We start from the raw sequence: 21,925 nt of genomic DNA, 5'->3' as shown, positions 1-21,925 counted from the left end.
ATGCTCTACTGACTGAGCTACCTAAACATGATTCGTGACCTGCCTCACAGGAAGAAGAAGAGAAGAGAAACTGGAGGGAGTAAATCTGTGAAGGTGGACTGTGAGTCGCTCTTGGGTAGCTCATTTGGTAGAGCACTAGCCTGCAACAGGCAAAGGTCTTGTGTCTCGGTGTTTTAATCTTCCACAAAGTTTCCTTTCTGATCATTGTTGTAACTGTAGTAGTCAGTAATATATTGTTGTTGTTAAAGAGTAAGATTTTTTTAAAGTGAGGGGGGTCGAGACAGAAGACAGTATTGAAAACAATATTTCCTGCACTGCAACTTGCTGTTTGTTCACCGTGTAAAAGGAGTAAGGTAATAATATTCTGAAAGGAGGGCTCCATGCAGAAATAGCAAAATGGCTGGGTGGAGGTGCTGCATAGTTGGGTGTGAGAAAAGTCTGCAGGCAGTATGAAGAATCTAGGTCAACCAAAACTGGTGCAAGAACCTCCAGGAAACCAATACTGACTGGCATAGAACCTGCCGCCTTTCTCGGTGAGATCATCGGCATACCGCAAAATATGTAAATGCCACCTGGAAGACTTCAGGAGTTGAAGTTTCTGATCGAACAATCAGGCAAAAACAATGTGAAAAAGGTTTGCGAACGAGGACGTGAAGAAAGATGCCTTATCTGAACAAAATGCAGACGCAGAAACTTATGCAATGGGCCTTAGCACACAGGGAATGGATGCAAAAAAGACTGCTAGAGTCCTTTGGAGCGAGGCATTGGGCGTCTGCAGTGTTAGAAGGCACCGTTAAAGGCAAAAAGTACCAAACAGTAGTCTTCGTGTTGAAATTGCCGCCCTCTATCCGTGATTTGTTTCAAGGTAGCAACGATCAGTGCATATTTCAGCAAGGCAGTGCGCCATTTCTGATCAGCCAGAAAATTATCATCACAAACCTAATATCAACATAAACCCATCTAGTCGATAGCAGTTTTGACCTGGCGAGGAATGATAGCTAGAGAGACACACTCGTGGTGCATGCAGAATCAGTGACAATGCTGGTCATGTGTAGAATGGCGGATGGGCGCATCCTATCTGAATTTGACTGAGGGCACACGGTGACAGCCCAGAGGCTAGTCACGCGGACTTCGGAAACTTTAAGACTTGTCGGGTGTTTTAGGAGTGATGTGGTGAGTGTCTTCAACGCATGGTGAAACCATGTCTAGACGTCGTGGGTTGGGCGGCTACCCCTCATTACTGACGTCGGACGTCGTAGGCTGGGCAGAATGGTAAAACATGGCAGGCGGAACTAACATCAGACTTTAATGCTGGGGATTACAAGTGTGTCTCAATATACAGTGCAATGAACACCTCTGAGCCCTCATAGCCAATGACCCATGCATGTGCCAGTTTTAACACCAAGACATCTGCAACTACAACTGAAACGAGCATGTGACCATCGACACTGGATGTTAGCAGAGTTGCAGAGCATTGCACGGTCTGATGAATCCCGATACCTTCTGCATTATGTCAAAGGTATAGCGCGAATCCATCGTCTTCCAGGGGAACAACTTCTTGACACCTGTACTGCAGAAAAGAGACAAGCTGGCGGCGGCTCCATTACGCTCCGGGAAACATTCACGTGGGCATTCATGGGTCCAGTGGAGCTCCTGCAAGGCACCATAACGGCGAAGGAATTTCTACACTGGTTGCAGACCACATGAGGCCTTCATGACGATCATGTTTCCCCAGAGCAATGGCATTTTTCAACAAGATAATGCGCCGTTTCACAAGCCCAGGAATCTGACGGAGTGGTTCGAGGAACACGGTGGCGAGCTCCAATTGATGTGCTGGCTCCCTCAACTCGCCAGATCTGAACACGACCAAACACATCTGGGATGTGATAGAATATGGCGTCAGAGCTCTTTGCCCCCTTCCCAGAATTCACGGGAATTAGATGACTTGTGTGTGTAGATGTGGTGCCAGCTCCCTCCAGCCACCTACCAAAGCCTCATTGCTTCCAGGCCATGACGCGTCATCACGTAGACGTACAGGCTGTTAGGTACTGTCAGTGATCATAATGCTCTGGCTGATCAGTGCGTCACTTGCAGCACTATAGTGTGCTTGCTGACATAGCCCGGCAACAGACCCGACCTCATCCCGAATGAGAATTTATGGTCAAGGCTGAAAATTATGGTTTCGTGACGGAATCCCAGTAACAGATGGATCTGATTGAGGCCATCGTCAGTTCACGTGTTAGAGAGACCACACTAGCTTTCCGACATTCGGTAAACTTGACGCCGCGCAGAATCGAGGCGATAATCAAGCCAAAATGATGAAAGATGAAATACTGCGCAACATTCCAATAATTTCTGTATAAAATAATTCGTAACTTCCCAAAATAATTCGGCTGCGAGTATTTTGCTAGATTTTTAAATTTTTTGATATAACTCAGCGTTTCAAACAGCAGACATTAGGACATGTTTCCTGAAAATTGGTGGAAATTACAATGTTCACTTCAGCTAAAATAAGTTCCTGAATGGAGTATTCGATGAATTTCTTCAAAGTGTCCAGAATAAATGCCACTACTGTATAGAGATGGCAATGATCACAGTGGCAGCGTACAAGATTTGTTTCACAACCTTTCCAAAAAAATATAGGGCTACTGTTACGAACATAATTCTTCAACAAGTTAAGAAACGGTTACACTCTCTCTGTATCAAAAGCAGATACTTCGCAGATAATAACTTGGTGACAAACTGTAAATCAAATGTTGTACTACCGTTACGCTTCAATCGTATTTAGTAAATGTTTAAATTTATAATGTGATGACACGTACCAGTATTTGTACCACCAGTGAATATCCACGCACCAGTGGTCTTCGCTGCTTTTAGAAGTCCCTTTCTCAGAACTTTCTTTAGCTTTGGCTGCAGTTCAAAGTTAGCCTTACCACCTTGTACCGTGATCAGCAGCTTTGGCAACTCAAGACTCCATTCACGAGTGAATAATTGCACTATCAGCTCAGGTCTTGTGTCGTATGCGAGGCGCACGTACTGAAAATAACAGGAACACCATCAGAAACAGTAAGAACAAGAGGATGAAGAAGAAATAAAGAAATACATTTGCGAAACTGACGAAACAGTTTTTAAGCAAATTTTTTAAAATCATTACTAAATATAGTCACTGTAAAACATAGGCTATAGGCCTACACACTCTGGTAGCTCAACATTCGTGTGAAATGTCAAATAACGATTTAATAACGTCTGCGCGCTAACAGGAATATCAACTCGAAATATTATGTCATAAATCATTATTAATTGATATGTTTGTTTTTTTATTTCTTCCAGAAAATATTCATTACTCTATGCGTTGACAGGCTCGTTGAATATGATCACAGCCGAAAGTGATACTCTCCAGCGTTTCACACTGCTCGAATACCTTCCAATCAGCACATCGCCTTAACCGATAACAAGTTTTCCTTTCTTGATTACAGTCAGTGCTTTACTGGGAAGCTGTTGTCGTTTGGTTTGCAGTAGTCCTACACTATGAGCATCAGCATCACTTTTTTTTAAAAAAAAAAAAAACTTCTTGATTGCTATGTTCCTGAAGCCGCAGCGCTAAATCTCCTGTAGGGTTCCGAGATTCAAACCGAAATTTAAGATAAAACTATCCCAGAAATATGCCAATTATCCCTAGGAGAACAATTCATGGTAGGGATCCTCCACGGTATTCAGTCACTATAAAGAAACTTTTAAAGAAACAGAAACTAATGTACAGGGTGGTTATAATTAAACTTGCGCTACTTGAAAAACTAGTGATGTCTGACAATGAAACTTTGTGGAAACATTTGTACGGACATGTGGAAGAGAAATAACGAATATACCATTGAAAGAAACGCATTTGAAAATTTGCATACGACGTTTACATTCCAGGTTATTGATGTTGCTCACTGTGACAACCATGTGCATCCATGAAGCATGGAACCGCAGTAGAGACTCCTTTCCACAACTGTTCGCAGCACTTTCCGAACGGTGGACAATGGAATGTTCTGCTGTCCTGACACAGCTCGTGCGCTGCTAGAAGATCGCACATTGCGTCCAACATTCTCAGCTACGGCAATAGGACCTTGTTCAACAATTTATGGGGCAATTGGCCGTTGTCCCAAATCACCGTTTAATTCGAACTTCCGAATCATGTTCTTCAATTCTTATGCGGGAAGAGGACCTCCTCGTATTCCTTTAGCGCATCGATGCTCTCGCGGAGAACAGCAGCACTATTGCTGTTGTTTTGATAAAAAAAATATTTACGAGTAAAGCCTTGCTCACCTTGTCCAGACCCCTGCCGATTGTCAGCAACTGTAAAGCACATTGAAGCTTGTGTTTCAACCCAACTTCGCCGTACCAGTACCAGGGCCCGACGGCAAGCCATGTCACTAACACTACTAACAACGCAAATCCTGCAACGCACAGTATGAGCAGTATTCTCATACAGTTGGGTAGGGTACCAACACGGTAAATAGTTTTCCATCTACTCTTTCCCAGTACCGAAAGTGTGATTATAACTACCTTGTGTAATGTGTATGTATACAACAAAGTGTAGGGTTATAGACAGTGAGATGCTGAAAAAAAAACACGTATAGCTGTTAAGGGGATAATGCGTGAAGTTTTCAACGGCTATCTTATCGGGATATTACCAAATAATCTCTCACAAAACCCAAAGCAATTCTGGTCATACGTTAAGGCAGCTAGTGGTACTACTAAATATAGTGTCCAGGCATTATGGACAAGACTGGAACTGAAACTGAGGGTAGCAAAGCAAAAGCAGAATTGCTGAACTCCATTTTCAAATGTTCCTTTTCAACTAATATGCAGAACTGCCATAGAGTACTTCTCGCATCAGTGCAAAGATTAATGATATAAATACGAGGGTGGTTTGAAAAGTTCTCGGAACGGAATAGAAAAAAGTACTTACGTCACTGAAACTATTTTTATTTTTCAATGTAGTCTCCTTGTAGATTAATTCACTTGGTTCCAGTGCCTTGATCCCATCTCAAAAATAAGTTTCCTCCAGGACTGCAAAATAGTTGTCAACTCCGGCCATCAATTCTTTGTTTGAACATTTGAAGTCAATCTTAGCTCACCAAGAAAAACTTTCAGTTTTGGAAAGAGATGGAAGTCTGACAGAGCCATATCAGGTGAATAAGGCGGGTGTGGCAACAATTCATACCTTAGTTCGTGTAATTTTGCCATGGCAACGGCACATGTGTGCGGGAGCGCATTGTCTTGATGGAAGATGACTTTCTTCCTCGCTGAACCTGGCCTTTGTTCGCGTATCTTTTGTTGCAGTTTGTCCAGGAGGTTAGCATAGTTTCTCCAGTAATTGTTTGCCCAGTGGAGAGACAATCTACAAATAGAATCCCCTTCGCATCCCAGAACACTGATGCCGTGACCTTTCCCGTCGAAGGAATTGTCTTTGCTTTCTTTGGTGGCAGAGAATCAGCATGTTTCCACTGCTTTGACTGTTGTTTTGTCTCTGGGGTATAGTAGTGCATCTGTGGTCACAAACTGGTGCAAAATATCTTGTTCGTTTCTCCTAACACGGGCCAAACATTGTTCCGATATGCCCATTCTCATGCGCTTTTTATCCAGCGTCAAGAGTCGTGGCATCCATCTTGCAGATAACTTTTACATTTTTAATTATTCAGTTAAAACCTGATATACACTTTCAGATGACTTCTGGTAAGCGTGAGCAATTTCACGCACTTTCAACCGGCGATCCTCCATGACCATTTTGTGCACTTTTGCAATGATTTGTAGAGTAGTGACACGTCTTGGCCGACCACAGCGCGGATCATCAGCTAAACTCTCCTGACCAAATTTAAATTCATTTGTCCATTTGGCAACAGTTGCATATGAAGGAGCAGAGTCCCCCAGTGTATCCTGGAAATCGGAATGAATGATCTTTGCTTTCATACCTTTCTTTACCAAGTACTTAATCACTACTCGAATATCTATTTTTTTCCATCTTCGCAAATCGCTATACGGGAACAACAACAGAGCCACGTCATCGCCACAGCTGTCTTCCAAGAGCACAGACGTGCCACGTATTTACAGGCAACAGTCCAATGAATATCACATGAACAACTCGTTGCACTAGCGCTGACCTCTCGTGTGATTCCGAGAACTTTTCAAACGACACTCGCATTACTGTCAACGATGTTGAAAAACAGCTGAAGTTGCTAAAATTGAACAAAGTACCAATGCTACATGGAATCACTTTCAGGTTCTATAAGAATCAGCGGCTGAGTTAGCCCCTCTTTTAACCACAATACGCTGTAGATTCATTTGACAAAATGACAGTAGTTTGAAGAAAGCACAGGTTCAGGTAGTCTACAAGAAGGGCAGCACGAACGATCCACAAAACTACCGTTCAATATCCTTGACATCCATTTGTTGCAGAATCTTAGAATATATTCTGAGCTCAAACGTAATGATTTATCCTTAAGAGAATTATCCCCTCCATGGCAACCAGCAAGAATTCCGAAAACATAGTTCATGTGAAACCCTACTCGCACTTTTCTCACATGAGGTACTGAAAGCCAATGGTCAAGGCAGTTAGCTAGATGCAGTATTCCTCGATTTCCGAAAAGCATCTTCGCTTATTATCAACAATAAGATAGTATGGGGTATCAAGGTAAATTTGTGACAGGACTGAAAATTTTTTGGTAGGGGAGATGCAGCAAGTTATCTTGGATAGAGAGCGTTAACAAGTCTAGAAGTGGCTCCGAGTGTGCCACAGAAAAGTGTGTTGGTGTGTTGGGTCCATTGCTGTTCGTGTTGTATGTTAATGACTTTGCAAACAATATCAGTAGTAACCTCAGACTATTTGCAGATGATAAGGTTATCTATAATTAGGCATGACAGCACTTAAATTGCAGACTCCGGACATAGCCTTCGAAAACCTCGGACATTTGAGTCAAATCGGATTATTTTCCCGAACACGTACAGCTTGTCGACGGTAAGTTGTTTTTTTTAACATAAACGAACGAAATTACCTACGCTCCAGCCCTCATTGTGTGAATTTTAACTAAGATTTATTAAAAACTACGTATTTATTTAGAGTCAATCTAATATCTCCAGGCACAAAAAAGGTCCCGGTTTACCCCGGACTGCTGTATAAAAAATGACCAAGACGGCCTCGAAGGTAGGACAAATCCGGTGAAACTCGGACTTGTGGCAGCCCTATCTGTTAATGAAGTACTGCCTCGAAACAGCTGCACAAATACTGAGCCAGATCTTGATAATATTTCAAAGTGCTGCAAAGTTGGCGACTAGATTTAAATACTCATACATGTAAAATTTTTCAGTTCACAAAACGAAAACATACAGTGAAGAGCCAAAGAAACTGGTACACCTGCCTAACATATAGGGCCCCCGTGAGCACGCAGAAGTGCCGCGACACGACGTGGCATGGATTCGACTAATGGCTGAAGTAGTGCTGGAGGGAACCGACACCATGAATCCTGCAAGGCTGTCTATAAATCTGTAAGAGTACGAAGGGGTGGAGAGCTCTTCTGAACAGCACGTTGCAAGGCATCCCAGATATGCTCAGTATTGTTCACGTCTGGGCAGTTTGGTGGCTAGCGGAAGTGTTTAAACTCAGAAGAGTGTTCCTAGAGCCACTCTGTAGCAATTCTGGATGTGTGGAGTGTCACATTGTCCTGCTGGAATTACCAAAATCAGTCGGAATGCACAGTGGGCACGAATGGATGCAGGTGATCAGACAGGATGCTTACGTACGTGTCACCTGTCAGAGTTGTATCTTTGACGTATCAGGGGTCCCGTATCACTCCAACTGCACACGCCCCACATCATTACAGAGCCTCCACCAGCTTCAACAGTCCCCTACTGACATGCAGGTTCCATGGATTTATGAGGTTGTCTCCATACCCGTACACTCCATCCGCTCAATACAATTTGAAACGAGACTCGTCCAACCAGGCCTCATGTTTCCAGTCATCAACAGTCCCATGTCGGTGTTGACAGGCCCAGGCGAGGCGTAAAGCTTTGTGTCCTGCAGTCATCAAGAGTATATCAGTGGGCCTTCGGCTCCGAAAGCCCATATCGATGAAGTTTCATTGAATGGTTCGCACGCTGGCGCTTGTTGACGGCCCAGCAGTGAAATCTGCAGCAATCTGCTGAATGGTTGCTCTTCTGTGACGTTGAACGATTCTCTTCAGTCGTCGTTGATCCCGTTCTTGCAGGATCTTTTACCGGAGATTTGATGGTTTACCGGATTCCTGATATTCACGGTACACTCGTGAAACGGTCGTACGGGAAAATCCTCACTTCATCCCTACCTCGGAGATGCTGCGCCCCATCGCTCGTGTGCTCGTGTGCCGCGTTCAGACTCAAATCTTGATAACCTGCCATTGTAGCAGCAGTAACCCATCTAACAACTGCGCCACACACTTGTTGTCTTCTATAGGCGCTGCCGGCCGCAGCGCCGTATTCTGCCTGTTTGCATATCTCCGTATTTGAATACGCATTCCTATACCAGCGCTGCGTGTAGAATTCTGTGACTACAACATCAATGAGTCACAACATGAATCGGTCAACTCATATAAATGGATATAAAATGAAACAATCATGTAGGCTCAGGAGTAGGTAAAGGAGTAGGTAAAGCAGGTGGCGACCGTGGTTCATTGGTATAATACAAAGGAAGATTGCTTACAAAACTCTCGTGTGATCCACCCTACAATAATGCTCTAGTGTTGGGACTCGTACCATATAAATGCAACAGGGATACTGAACTTATACAGAGTAGGGCAAATATTTGCTGGACCCAAGTGAGAATCTCATGGAGATGGTGAAGAAACTGGACTGGCAGACACTATCCCTCCCCAGAAAATTGTTTTTATCCCGAGAAGCTCGCTCACAAACGTTCAATAACCAATTTTAAGTGATGAATCTAGGAATATACTAAATCCTTTGCGTGCTGCTCCCACAGGGTTCGTGAAGACAAGATTAGATTACTTAACTAAGCACACAGAGGCGTTTTAGCACTCGTTCTTTCCGCAGTCCATGCTTGAATGAACGGGGAGAAGCAAGATGGATGCTAACTGTGCCCTGGGGCAAGTACGTTAAGTAAGCCCCCTTTCCTCTTCTCCATTCCTCCTGCGTGCCCCCTCACATTCCCAACTCAACAGAACGTCGCCAACATATCGTTTCTCACCGTTGTAGCATGCTGAGACCAAAAAATTCGCAGGTGTTCTCGGCTCTTTCTAAATACAGGGCTGCCTCTGTAGGCCTTTCAAGAACTAGATTCAAATTGTAACTAAACTTTTCTTTTATATACCTTTGTACACGCCACTCTCAGTGAATGCTCCGTCACAGCCTTTGCCAAAACACTCACTCATATCTTGTCCTTTCCGGTTTACAGAATCAATTACCTGATGTTCGAGACTGACCTTTGTCCTGAGTGTAGGAGGTAAATTATTCTCATATTTTCACTTATGAACGATTTCCAAAACAATCTCTGATCATTTTAACATGGCGAAAGACTTGTCTTGACTAATCTGTTTTACTAACTTTTTCACTTTTCCTTCCCACTTTAATTTTTCCTTATTTCTTTCCTTTGGGCGTCAATGCCACCTCATTCTCGGAGGGACTTGCCCCGAATGCCACAACCCAATTGCGCTCCCCCTATTGTCGCTGGATAAATTCTTTAATTGTACGCTGATTATTTTCCGCATTTCCTCTTATTGTTAGAGTAAACGACGCAAATAGCGACGTGACGCAGTTCTCAAAAATACAGGAGTCTCATCATCTGCCCACGTCGTTGCTTAGCATCAGTTGAAAGCGTGTTGAAAGGCGAGCAAAACAAATGTTTCTGTTGGTAAGCCATCCACTGGTATCTAATTTCTGTCAGTTCTTGGCACCCAAAACATGGTCTTCTTCAAATAGACGGGACCTTTTGGCGGACGCATAACATAAATTCTCATACGTACGTATGTTTAATGAATATGGAGATCTCCGACACAGCAGCTATATTCAGGATGATTTGATTTTGCACACCAGTCTTCCAGACTGTTTAGCAACGTTTTTCGGCGGCAGTTCGTGTTGGAGAGACATGAATTTTCTACAATGAGATTTTCACTCTGCAGCGGAGTGTGCGCTGATATGAAACTTCCTGGCAGATTAAAACTGTGTGCCCGACCGAGACTCGAACTCGGGACCTTTGCCTTTCGCGGGCAAGTGCTCTAACAACTGAGCTACCGAAGCACGACTCACGCCCGGTACTCACAGCTTTACTTCTGCCAGTACCTCGTCTCCTACCTTCCAAACTTTACAGAAGCTCTCCTGCGAACCTTGCAGAACTAGCACTCCTGAAAGAAAGGATACTGTGGAGACATGGCTTAGCCGCAGCCTGGGGGAGGTTTCCAGAATGAGATTTTCACTCTGCAGCGGAGTGTGCGCTGATATGAAACTTCCTGGCAGATTAAAACTGTGCTAGTTCTGCAAGGTTCGCAGGAGAGCTTCTGTAAAGTTTGGAAGGTAGGAGGCGAGGTACTGGCAGAAGTAAAGCTGTGAGTACCGGGCGTGAGTCGTGCTTCGGTAGCTCAGTTGTTAGAGCACTTGCCCGCGAAAGGCAAAGGTCCCGAGTTCGAGTCTCGGTCGGGCACACAGTTTTAATCTGCCAGGAAGTTTCATATCAGCGCACACTCCGCTGCAGAGTGAAAATCTCATTCTGGAAACATCCCCCAGGCTGTGGCTAAGCCATGTCTCCGCAATATCCTTTCTTTCAGGAGTGCTAGTTCTGCAAGGTTCGCAGGAGAGCTTCTGTAAAGTTTGGAAGGTAGGAGACGAGGTACTGGCAGAAGTAAAGCTGTGAGTACCGGGCGTGAGTCGTGCTTCGGTAGCTCAGTTGTTAGAGCACTTGCCCGCGAAAGGCAAAGGTCCCGAGTTCGAGTCTCGGTCGGGCACACAGTTTTAATCTGCCAGAAAGTTTCATGAATTTTCTAAATCTTATAATTAGAGAAAAACCGCTATGTTATAAATTACACGTGCTCCTACGAAGTTGCAATGCCACGTACTTTCTGTAATCGCTGGTACAGATAATGTTCGGCAAGCTAAGTATATCATCATGGTGTGTTCAAACACACGCTTTACATGCATATATCGTAATAAATAAGATTTCTAAGGCAGTATAGACGGATTTCATGCATTAAGCTGCATTTTCGCCAGAACACTTATTTGCGTTTTAAACCATGGGCATTTTAGTAATGGTATGAAATCAGATTTTAAATGATTTCTGTTTACGTTTTATTAAATATGGTGGATCCGCTTTATTGTCTTTGTGCCATAGCAGTCGTACCGTCAATACCAGCACAGTGCGTGCTGTTCTAGGCGCTTCAGTCTGGCACCGCGTGGCCGCTACGGTCGCAGGTTCGAATCCTGCCTCGGGCATGGATGTGTGTGCTGTCCTTAGGTTAGTTAGGTTTAAGTAGTTCTAAGTTCTAGGGGACTGATGACCTCAGATGTTAAGTCCCATAGTGCTCAGAGCCATTTGAACCATTTTGAACCAACCAGCACAGTGTACCCACATTTTATTGGCTTTTCCTCTCCGTAGTACTGAATCGGTGTAGTGAGCTGGAATTTGAGCTGATAATTCCTCTCGCTGACAACACTGGTGATTAATTATGTCATGTTGTGCGTCATATGTTCAAATGTGTGTGGAATCTTATGGGACTTAACTGCTAAGGTCGTCAGTCCCTAAGCTTACACACTACTAAACCTAAATTATCCTAAGGACAAACACACACACCCACGCCCGAGGGAGGACTCGAACCTCCGCCGGGACCAGCCGCACAGCCAATGACTGCAGCGCCTCAGACCGCTCGGCTTAAACCCGCGCGGCTTGTGCGTCATAGGCCCGACGCTATTGGCATCAGCAAAGGAAATCTAGGGTGACCGCTGCCCTCTCCCTTCCACTCTCCCTTCCCCTCCCCCCCCCCCCCCCCCTACCCGGATTCTGGAGTTATGTATGAGCTCCGTTAACGGGCCACAGAGCAAGTGTCACAATGTAAGTACGGAAACGTCATTCCTGTGTGTACAAAATGTAGACTCCTATAGATTGCTTTTTAATCAGTACTGTGAATATTTTCTTGCGTAGTGGAAATAATTTGAAGGGTATGTTGATGACGGTAAATCTGCGCATCAACATTTGTAAACTTTGTAATTCACCGTATTTCAGCACAATAAAATAATTTGGGAACGAAGTAACTCAGTCCCTAAGCTTACACATTACTTAACCTAAATTATCCTAAGGACAAACACACCCACCCATGCCCGAGGGAGGACTCGAACCTCCGCCGGGACCAGCCGGGACCAGCTGGACGGTAATGAAGTCGTTGGTTCGAATTTCGCTAGTAGCATACCTTTCTTTTACTTTCGATTTCCTCTATAGGCAAGGAGAACATTATTTCTCTACAATCTTTTCACTGCAATCAGATTTAGAAATGCTATCATAACATCCTTCGACCTATCACTAAAAAATCCGAGTAAAGCTCGTTAAGTGTTTGAGTGGAAACGTAGTTAGGCAAGAGGGTATTTCTTATCCCGAAATCTGAAGTAACTGTTAAGTACTGGTGAAATTACGCTTTCATCGAGATCTGCGTAATTTAATGTGCTCCCATGTCATCAATAGACTGTGCGCATAGCACAATGACAGGGCATAAATTGCGGCAATTTGTATCTTTGTTGCCTTAACTAGCCGGCCGGGGTGTCCGAGCGGTTCTAGGCGCTACAGTCTGGAACCGCGTGACCGCTGCGTTCGCAGGTTCAAATCCTGCCTCGGGCATGGGTGTTTGTGATGTCCTTAGGTTAGTTAGGTTTAAGTAGTTCTAAGTTCTAGGGGACTGATGACTACAGCAGTTAAGTCCCATAGTGCTCAGAGCCATTTGAACCATTTTGTTGCCTTAACTATAGATCGATTTAAAGAACAGCGAGCGGGTTGGGCTGCTCCAGCCAGCAGCGTACCAGTGAGAGATAGCCTGCCATTGTCGCTTATCAGTCTTGTCACTTCAACTGCGCCAAGCTTTACATCTGTCAATTCTCAGAGATCCGTTGCAGTTGGAGATTCGTCGAAGGTATATTTCCATGTCTTACGATATTTCATGAAAGCAGTCGAAAGAGGGGCGACACTATCGAAATCTACACCATACGCAAATTTGAGATTTTTGCGTTATCTTTGTAGAAGACGAAGGCTTTAAACTTCAGGATTCTTAAGAGTTAAATACTGAGAAAATTACAAGAAAAAAAGTAATCAGAATATTATACATATAAAACGCAGTGAGATACGCAACTTTGGCAAGATCCATTGTTGAGCGAGATGTTCCCATCACCAACAAAGAAAATAGTATTTCAGAGAGTTCAATGGTTTTCGAGATATAACACGCTGAGTCTGAAGCTGTCTCCTGGATGAAAAAAAGTCACCCTAAATATGCTACAATTAAGAGCAGATTTCAGAAATGGTTAGGCACAATACAGAGATCTATGTCATGTGATTTTTGAGATAAAGACTTTAAACAGATTTTCTAGTGCCAATGGAGAGCGGAGTGCTGTTAAGGGCTGCCTGCAGCTAGTACTCGTCGTAACTTTGGATTTCATACGCCAGTTGTCAACTAGTTTAAATCAGACTACAGATCACTTAACCTCGTAATTGTTTTCATATGTAGTTACATCTGACTTTTCACAGTATTTTGTTTCTGCTTTTCTAATTCTTCATGTTGTGAAAGGCTGCGATTTTTAGCTGAGAATGTAGCAGAGGTACAATCTGCATTATACTGCAGCTGGCCCAGCGTCAGCACCTGAGGCTATGAGCAGTACTCACACACAAACACCGCAGAAGCGTTGAGTGAACTACTGCGTCTTACAGCTTGATGAATGATAAAGCAGTTCCATGGTCTTATGTAAATTGGAGGTGGAAGGGGCAGAAATTAAAGGGAAGGAAAGGAAATAACGATATTAGTTGCATCGGGACTTCGTGCGGAATCAGCAGTGACGAGAGAAAATATGAGCCTCACCGGGACTCAAACCCGGGATTTCCTGCATACTTGGCAGTTGCGTTAATCCCTGCGCGCCTGGACACAGTGCGTGTCGCAAATGCGTGGACTATATCGGCACGCTCCACGACTCACACCTAGCGCCACTTATACACTGTCCCCATCCATTTCCACTGTGCTCGCTCATTTTAGATTCCCGCTGGAGGTCGAACGTAAATGGGCATCCAGACTGAAGGTTGTGGATTCATTGCCCATCTAGGCCGTTTTCGAAAGAACAGACACCACGCATTCATATAATTTCAAAGTCATCAAAAAATGTTCAAATGTGTGTCAAATCTTAAGGGACTTAAGCTGCTAAGTTCATCAGTCCCTAAGCTTACACACTACTTAACCTAAATTATCCTAATGACAAACACACACACCCATGCCCGAGGGAGGACTCGAACCTCCGCCGGGACCAGCCGCACAGTCCATGACTGCAGCGCCTTAGACCGTCAAAGTCATCGCAGGCGTTACCTAAGATTCCCCAGATAAGCATTTAGAAAAAGGTTTTATTAAGTTCCTTTTAATTTCATACACGGTGTCCATAAAGTCTCACTATCATTACAAAAGAAGCATAACCTGGAAATTATTAGCCGGCCGCGGTGGTCTAGAGGTTCTAGGCGCGCAGTCCGGAACCGCGCGACTGCTACGGTCGCAGGTTCGAATCCTGCCTCGGGCATGGATGTGTGTGATGTCCTTAGGTTAGTTAGGTTTAAGTAGTTCTAAGTTCTAGGGGACTGATGACCTCAGAAGTTAAGTCCCATAGTGCTCAGAGCCATTTTGAAATTATTACAGACAGAGAATAGTGGCTGGCTGTAAAACGTTTCGCAGCTCTCGAAGGTTTTTTCCTCTGTCCTTTGTTGCAGGTTTGACTTGGGAGTGCATCAGAATGGCGACATTCCAGGAGAAGGCGCAATGTTTTATCTTGTATGGGGAATTATAGACACCAGTGTGGGAGGGTACGACGGAAAAAAGCGTAATGAGGCGGTTCAAAAAACTTTACAGAGATAGGCAGTGTCAATTTGCTTCCTCGAAGTGGACATCCAACTGTGCATCAAGCACATGTTAAAAAAGCGCGAACTGCATTTCAACGGGGCCTCCAGAAGTCAATTCGTCGTGCGTCATGCGAATTGCAGGAATCAGAGTCAACTGTTAATGATGTGTTACATAAAGCCCTTATGTCTTTTTGCGTACAAAGTGCAAAAGGTCCGAGCACCGCAGCCAAACGATCGTCCTCTGCGGTAAACTGTAACTTGATCCATCATAGTCTTCCTAAATGCTGGCAATGACTATCTGAAAAAGTGCCTATTTCCAGATGTTTCCACATTTCTGGACAGTATTAGGATTTGGGGCTCCGAAAACCCACACAACACACGTGAAAACATGCACAGTAGCTCGAGGCTTAGTGTTTGGTGCGGCCTAATGCACGATAAGGTGTTAGACCCATTTTTCTTCCCAGAGAAAGCCATAATGGGAACTTGCTCGAACAGTTGCCGCAACAACAGATAGAAGAACTACTGCCCTCTATCATATTCCAGTATGATGGTGCACCCGCACATTGGTGTTTGAACGTGCAGGAAGTGTTGAATGACATTTCCTGAGAGTGGATGCGGCGTGATGTTCCCAACGCCTCGTCCTCGCGCTCTTCCGATGTCACGTCATCAGAATTCTTTTTGTGGGGTTATGTCAAGGATCGTATGTACACAACACTGAGCTGTGATAAAGCTACCCTTCGTGCACGAATCAATGAAGCAATCACAAATGTTGATCCGCACGTGGGCAGAACTGTACATCGCTCTGATGTTCTGCGAGCAACAGGTGGAGTACACATGGAAGAACAGACGTAACAGAAAAACGCTTTGAGAGCCATTAAACGTTTTGCAACAAACCACGGTGCTCTAACTGCAATAGTGCCAAGTTATGACTTTCTGAAATGATGACGAGACTTCATGGATACTTTATATATTGGTTTCGAGAAAATGATACGGAAGTACCATCACTGAAAACGAGCATGCCGCCGGCCGCGGTGGTCTAGCGGTTCTAGGCGCGCAGTCCGGAACCGTGCGACTGCTACGGTCGCAGGTTCGAATCCTGCCTCGGGCATGGATGTGTGTGATGTCCTTAGGTTAGTTAGGTTTAAGTAGTTTTAAGTTCTAGGGGACTGATGACCACAGCTGTTAAGTCCCATAGTGCTCAGAGCCATTTGAACCATTTTTTGAACGAACATGCCAATACGATATTTCACGAAACATTTCGGGGTTTGTTGCAGCCGGTGTCATGTCGAGTTTCGTACTGATGATCAGTGTGAAGCATAAAGAACATCTACATCTACATCTATAGTCTTCAAACCACTGCAAAGTGAATAGCAGAGGGCACGTCCAACTTTATCAGTTATTAGGATTTTTTCCTGTTCCATTCGGATGCGAAGCCCGGGAAGAATGGTTGTTTAAATACCTCTGTGCGTTCTGTAGTTAATGTAATATTGTCCTCACGATCCCTATGTGATCGTTCATAGGGGGTTGTAGTATTCTTCTAGAATCATCATTTAAAGCCTGTTCTTGAAACATTGCAAATAGGCTTTCTTAGGATTGTTCACGTCTTCGTCAGGAGTCTACAAGTTCATTTGCTTCAGTATCGCTGTAGTACTCTCTCACGGGTCAAACAAACCTGTAACCAATCGTGCTGCCCTTCTCTGTAAACGTTCAGTATCAGCTGTGAGTCCTATGTGGTGCAGGTCTCACACAGTTGTGCAATGTTCAAGAATGGGTCGAACGAGTGATTTTCAAGCAATCTCCTTTATAGACTGTTTGCATTTCTCCAGTATTCTAACATCTGCCTTACCCACGACTGAGGCTACGCAATCATTCTGTTTCATATCCGTACATAGTGTCACACACCCGTATTTTTATGAGTTGGCCGATTCCAAATGTGACTCATTGATATTATAGTCATCAGATACTACGTTTTATCGTTTTGTGATACGCGTAGTTTCACATTTCTCAGCATTTAAAGCAAGTTGGCAGTCTTTGGACCAATTTGAAATGTAATGAAGACGTGACTGAATATTTGCGCAGCTTCTTTCAAAAACCACTTCATCATAGAGAACGGCATCTTCTTCTTAAAGTCTGAGGTTACTATTAGTATTGTCCGCGATGTCATTAATATACTACATGAACAGCGAGGATCCCAACATACTTCCCTGGAGCATACCCGAAATTACTTCTACATCTGACAAGGACTCTCTATCCTAGATAACATGTTGCGTCCTCCCTAAAAAAAAAAAGTCCTCAATCCATCACAAATTTCGCCTGATAAACCAAATGATCGCACTTTTCACAATAAGCGTAGTAGATGTGGTACTCAGCCAAATGCTTCTCGGAAATCAAGAAATACTGCATCTAGCTGACTGCCTTGATTCGAAGCTTTCATTCAGTGTGTCGTATGAGAAAAATGCGAATTGGGTTTCACATAAAGGATGTTTTCGGAATCCATACTGTTTGGCTTGAGGAGATCATTCTGGTCGAGATAATTATGTCTGAGCTCAGAATATGTTCCAAGATTCTACAAGAAATCGATGTCAAGGATATTGTGGGTAGTTTTGTAGATCACTTCTAGTACCCTTCTTGTAAACGGGTGCGACCTGTGTATTTTTCAACTACTTGGCAAGGTTTCTTGTTCGAGGGATCTACGATAGATTACAATGAAAAGAGGGGCTTACTCAACTGCAAATTCAGTGTAGAATCTGATAGGGATTCCATCGGGCCCTGGAGCTTTGTTCAGTTTTAACGATTTCAGTTGTTTCTTAACACCACGACGTTAATACTTATTTCACTCGTCACTGAATGGTACGAATATTAAACTGGGGCAATTTTCCTGAATTTTCCTTTGTATGCGGACATTTGAAAACAGAGTTAAGCGTTTCAGCTACTGCTTTGCTAGCCTCAATTTCAGTTCCTGTTTCGTTCGGGAGTGAATGTGAGGCGTAGCGCCTCATAACAAAAATGGTTCAAATGGCTCTGAGCACTATGGGACTTAACTGCTGAGGTCATCAGTCCCCTAGAACTTAGAACTAATTAAACCTAACTAACCTAAGGACATCACACACATCCATGCCCGAGGCAGGATTCGAACCTGCGACCATAGCGGTCGCGCGGTTCCGGACTGAAGCGCCTAGAACCGTTCGGCCACTCCGGCTGGCAGCGCCTCATATCACGTGTATGTTAAGTACGAGACGGTATCAGGCAGACAGCTTCAGACAACGAGTCATGGTTAGCGCGTGACAGATGCGCTCGGATCCAGTAGCTAGTTGCAAGTAGGTTAGGCTGTGGCGAAAAGATGTCAGCATCTTACTGACTATGAAATTATCAAGTAGCTACAGGATATTTGGTAAAAAAACTGTATTTATTGCGATTATTGCGACTTCCATTAATGATTGCTAATTTGTTTAATTATTAGTGTGAATGCGAAATATTAAATAAATAAATACTGTTATGTCTATTAACTGAGTATACGTTAGCAAAAGAACTGTGTACTGAGAGGGTGAATCATACTCAGGGAAATTGTAAAGTGCAACTAGCCAGTTTATGGGACTGGGGAAACAAGGTACATTTTACGATAATTTTGTCATTTAAAGAGGGAGTTATTTTGACATTTGTGGATTTTATAAATTTGTTCTTTTGATAAATTGTTCATAAAATCAGCTAAATTGTGACAGTCAAAAGTAAAAGATGCGGGATTGCGCAGTTTATTACCAATATACGATTGGTTACGATGTATGACACCCAGTCAGAGGGCAATACGTTCGTAGCCTAAGAGAATTGCTTTGTGAATCCTTAGTGCAGTTCGGATGTCAGCCGTTAGCATGTTTGGAGCTCTGAATAGATGTGAAAATTTTACGGAAAGTGGTTAAAATTTGACCATGCAATGTCGCAAAGTGGACGCGAACGTGTGAAAAAGACGACCATGTGAAATTCCGATTTAAAATGTAATCTGTGACTTTTGAATAACCAAAATCCACTTGGCGTGTAATACAAGGCGTGACCGCAAGCTGAAAAATCGTTAACGGTCAAATTGTGTGATCTTTGAGCGAGAATTCCGTCACAGATGATCCGTTTTGTAATACTTTCTCGTATTAACTTTGGTTCGATACTGTCAGCTGGTTATTACGAGTGACTACGACTGCGTGTGAGCATCGAAACTAGAACTTATGATTAACATGGGCTTGACCGCGTCTTTGTATCAACAACTGCCATGTATCGAATATTTCACTCACAAACTACCTTTCACCTAATCGCTCACTTAACCTGACTGAAAAACATTTGTTGCACACGTCGCATAACGCTACCGGATATACTAGTTTTTCCAGTAGAAGAAGAACACTATTCGTTTCTAACAGGAAAGGCGTGTGGGCCACACTGCAGAAGAAGAAATTCACCAAATGTTGAGTGGACACTTATTGTAGGACGAGCAAAAATTATCTGCACCGTTGCAGCTGGGCACTAACTTTGGTGCCAGTAACATGCGCAGTACCGCTGCCCAGCGAAGGCAGAGGGGGCAATGTTCTCTCCGCACCGCTCCTCCGAGCTCGCTTTCGCCGCTATGCACACTGCTTTCTATGATTATTAGTCGTAACATTTTAATTATCGTTTCGAAAAATAGAATCCGTCTCCAACACATAAACTTGGTGACGGTGTTAATCATTCTCTACTGTATATACACCCGTCAATGCGATACATTTTTATCAGCGATGGATGACTTGGCGGAGACCTTGGTTGTAAAAGTGTGCATTTTGGCTGTTCGGGAAAGTTCCACCTCGAAAATCACTGTGTTCTCATTCTGGAAGTGCCTGCCACACAATGGTTTCTTCATACACCGAAGCGCCAGACAAAATGGTATAGGCAAGCGTATTCAATTACAGATATGTAAACAAGCAAAATACGGCGCTGCGGTCGGCAACGCCTATATAAAAAATGGTTCAAATGGCTCTGAGCACTATGGGACTCAACTCATGAGGTCATCAGTCCCCTACAACTTAGAACTACTTAAACCTAACTAACCTAAGGACATCACACACATCCATGCCCGAGGCAAGATTCGAACCTGCGACCGTAGCGGTCTCGCGGTTCCAGACTGTAGCGCCTAGAACCGCACGGCCACTCCGGCGGGCCAACGCCTATATAAGACGGCACGTATCTGATGCAGTTACTAGATCGCTTACTGCTGCTATAATGGCAGGTTATCATGTGAGTTTGAACGTGGAGTAATACTCGGTGCACGAGTGATAGGACGCAGCATCTCCGAGGTAGCGATGAAGTGAAGATTTTCCCGTATGACCATTTCACGACTGTACAGTGAATATCAGGAATCCGGTAAAACATCAAATCTCCGACGTCGCTGTGGCCGGAAAAAGATCCTGGAAGAACGGGTCCAACGACGACTGAAGACCACCGTTCAATATGACACAAGTACAACCCTTCCGCAAATTGCTGCAGATTTCAATGCTGGACCATCAACAACTGTCAGTGTGAGAGCCATTCAACGAAACTTCATCGATATGGGCTTTCGGAGACAAAGGCCCACTCGTGTACCCTTGATGACTGCACAACACAAAGCTCTACGCCTTGCCTGGGCCCGTCAGCACCGACATTGGACTGTTGATGATTGGAAACATGTTGCCTGGTCGGACGAGTCTCGTTTCAAATTGTATCGAGCGGCTGGACATGTACAGGTATGAAAACAACCTCATGAATCTATGGACCCTGCATTTTAGCAGGGGACTGTTCAATTTGGTGGCGGCTTTGTTACGATGTGGGGCGTGTGCAGTTGGAGTGATATGAGACCCGTGATACGTCTAGATATGACTCTGACAGGCGACACGTACGTAAGCATCCTGTCTGATCACCTGCATTCATTCATGTCCGTTGTACATTTCGACGCACTTGGGAAATTTCAGTAAGAGAATGCGACACCCCACACGTCCAGAATTGCTACAGAGTGGCTCCAGAAACACTCTTCTGAGTTTAAACACTTCCGCTGGTCACCAAACTGCCCAGACCTGAACATTACTGAACATATCTGGGATGCCTTGCAACGTGCCTTCAGAAGATATCTCTACACCATAGTACTCTTACGGATCTATGGACAGCCCTGCAGGATTGAAGGTGTCAAATACCTCCAGCGCTACTTCAGACATTACTCGAGTCCATGCCACGTGTCTTACGACACCTCTGCGTGCTCGCGGGGCAGGTGTACCAGTTTCTTTGGCTCTTCAGTGTATGCACCTTATAACACATTACAAAATTCTAGAGGACCCTGTCACTTGACCTGCCTTACAATTACGTTTGGCTTTAGGATGTCACTCTCTCTATGCGCATTCTGGTGAACATGCCTTCCTGTAACTTCCTATTAACAATGTACTACTTTAAGCCATATATTTCCATACACCCTATAATGAATTTAATGTATATTTAATTTTTTATGTCTGGTCCATTCTTCTATGGCTGGTATCTTTGTCTTCAGTTATGTTCACTTGTGCTTTATCTTAGCAATAGCATATTGTGGGTGACCTCGGTAAGATGCCAATTTATCCTGCATTTCGGTTGGCATAAAAATGGAAACAAAAGACAAGACAGGGTGCCCATAAAGTCGATATATGACTACCCTAACATCAACATCGACATGGCTACTCTGCAAATCACACTTAGGCGCCTGGCAGAGGGTCCATCGAACAGCCTTCACACTAATTCTCTATTACTCCACTTTCGAACAGCGCATGGGAAGAAAGAACACCTATATCTTTCCGAGCGAGCTCTCATTTCCCTTATTTTATTAAGGTG

General features: G+C 44.0%; 1 protein-coding gene across 1 annotated transcript in view; it reads right to left on the bottom strand.

Annotated features, from left to right (window-relative positions):
• Positions 1–21,925, bottom strand: part of LOC124613441 (transient receptor potential cation channel trpm) — a 205,034-nt gene that overhangs the window by 128,318 nt on the left and 54,791 nt on the right. The window contains exon 3 of the mRNA XM_047142142.1: positions 2,823–3,036. Coding sequence (XP_046998098.1) covers positions 2,823–3,036 — 214 coding nt within the window. The remainder of the gene's footprint in view (positions 1–2,822; positions 3,037–21,925) is intronic.

This window comes from Schistocerca americana, chromosome 4, assembly GCF_021461395.2.
Source record: "Schistocerca americana isolate TAMUIC-IGC-003095 chromosome 4, iqSchAmer2.1, whole genome shotgun sequence".
NCBI lineage: Eukaryota > Metazoa > Arthropoda > Insecta > Orthoptera > Acrididae > Schistocerca > Schistocerca americana.
The sequence above is the reverse complement of the archived record's forward strand: the minus strand, read 5'-3'. Positions and strand labels throughout refer to the sequence as shown.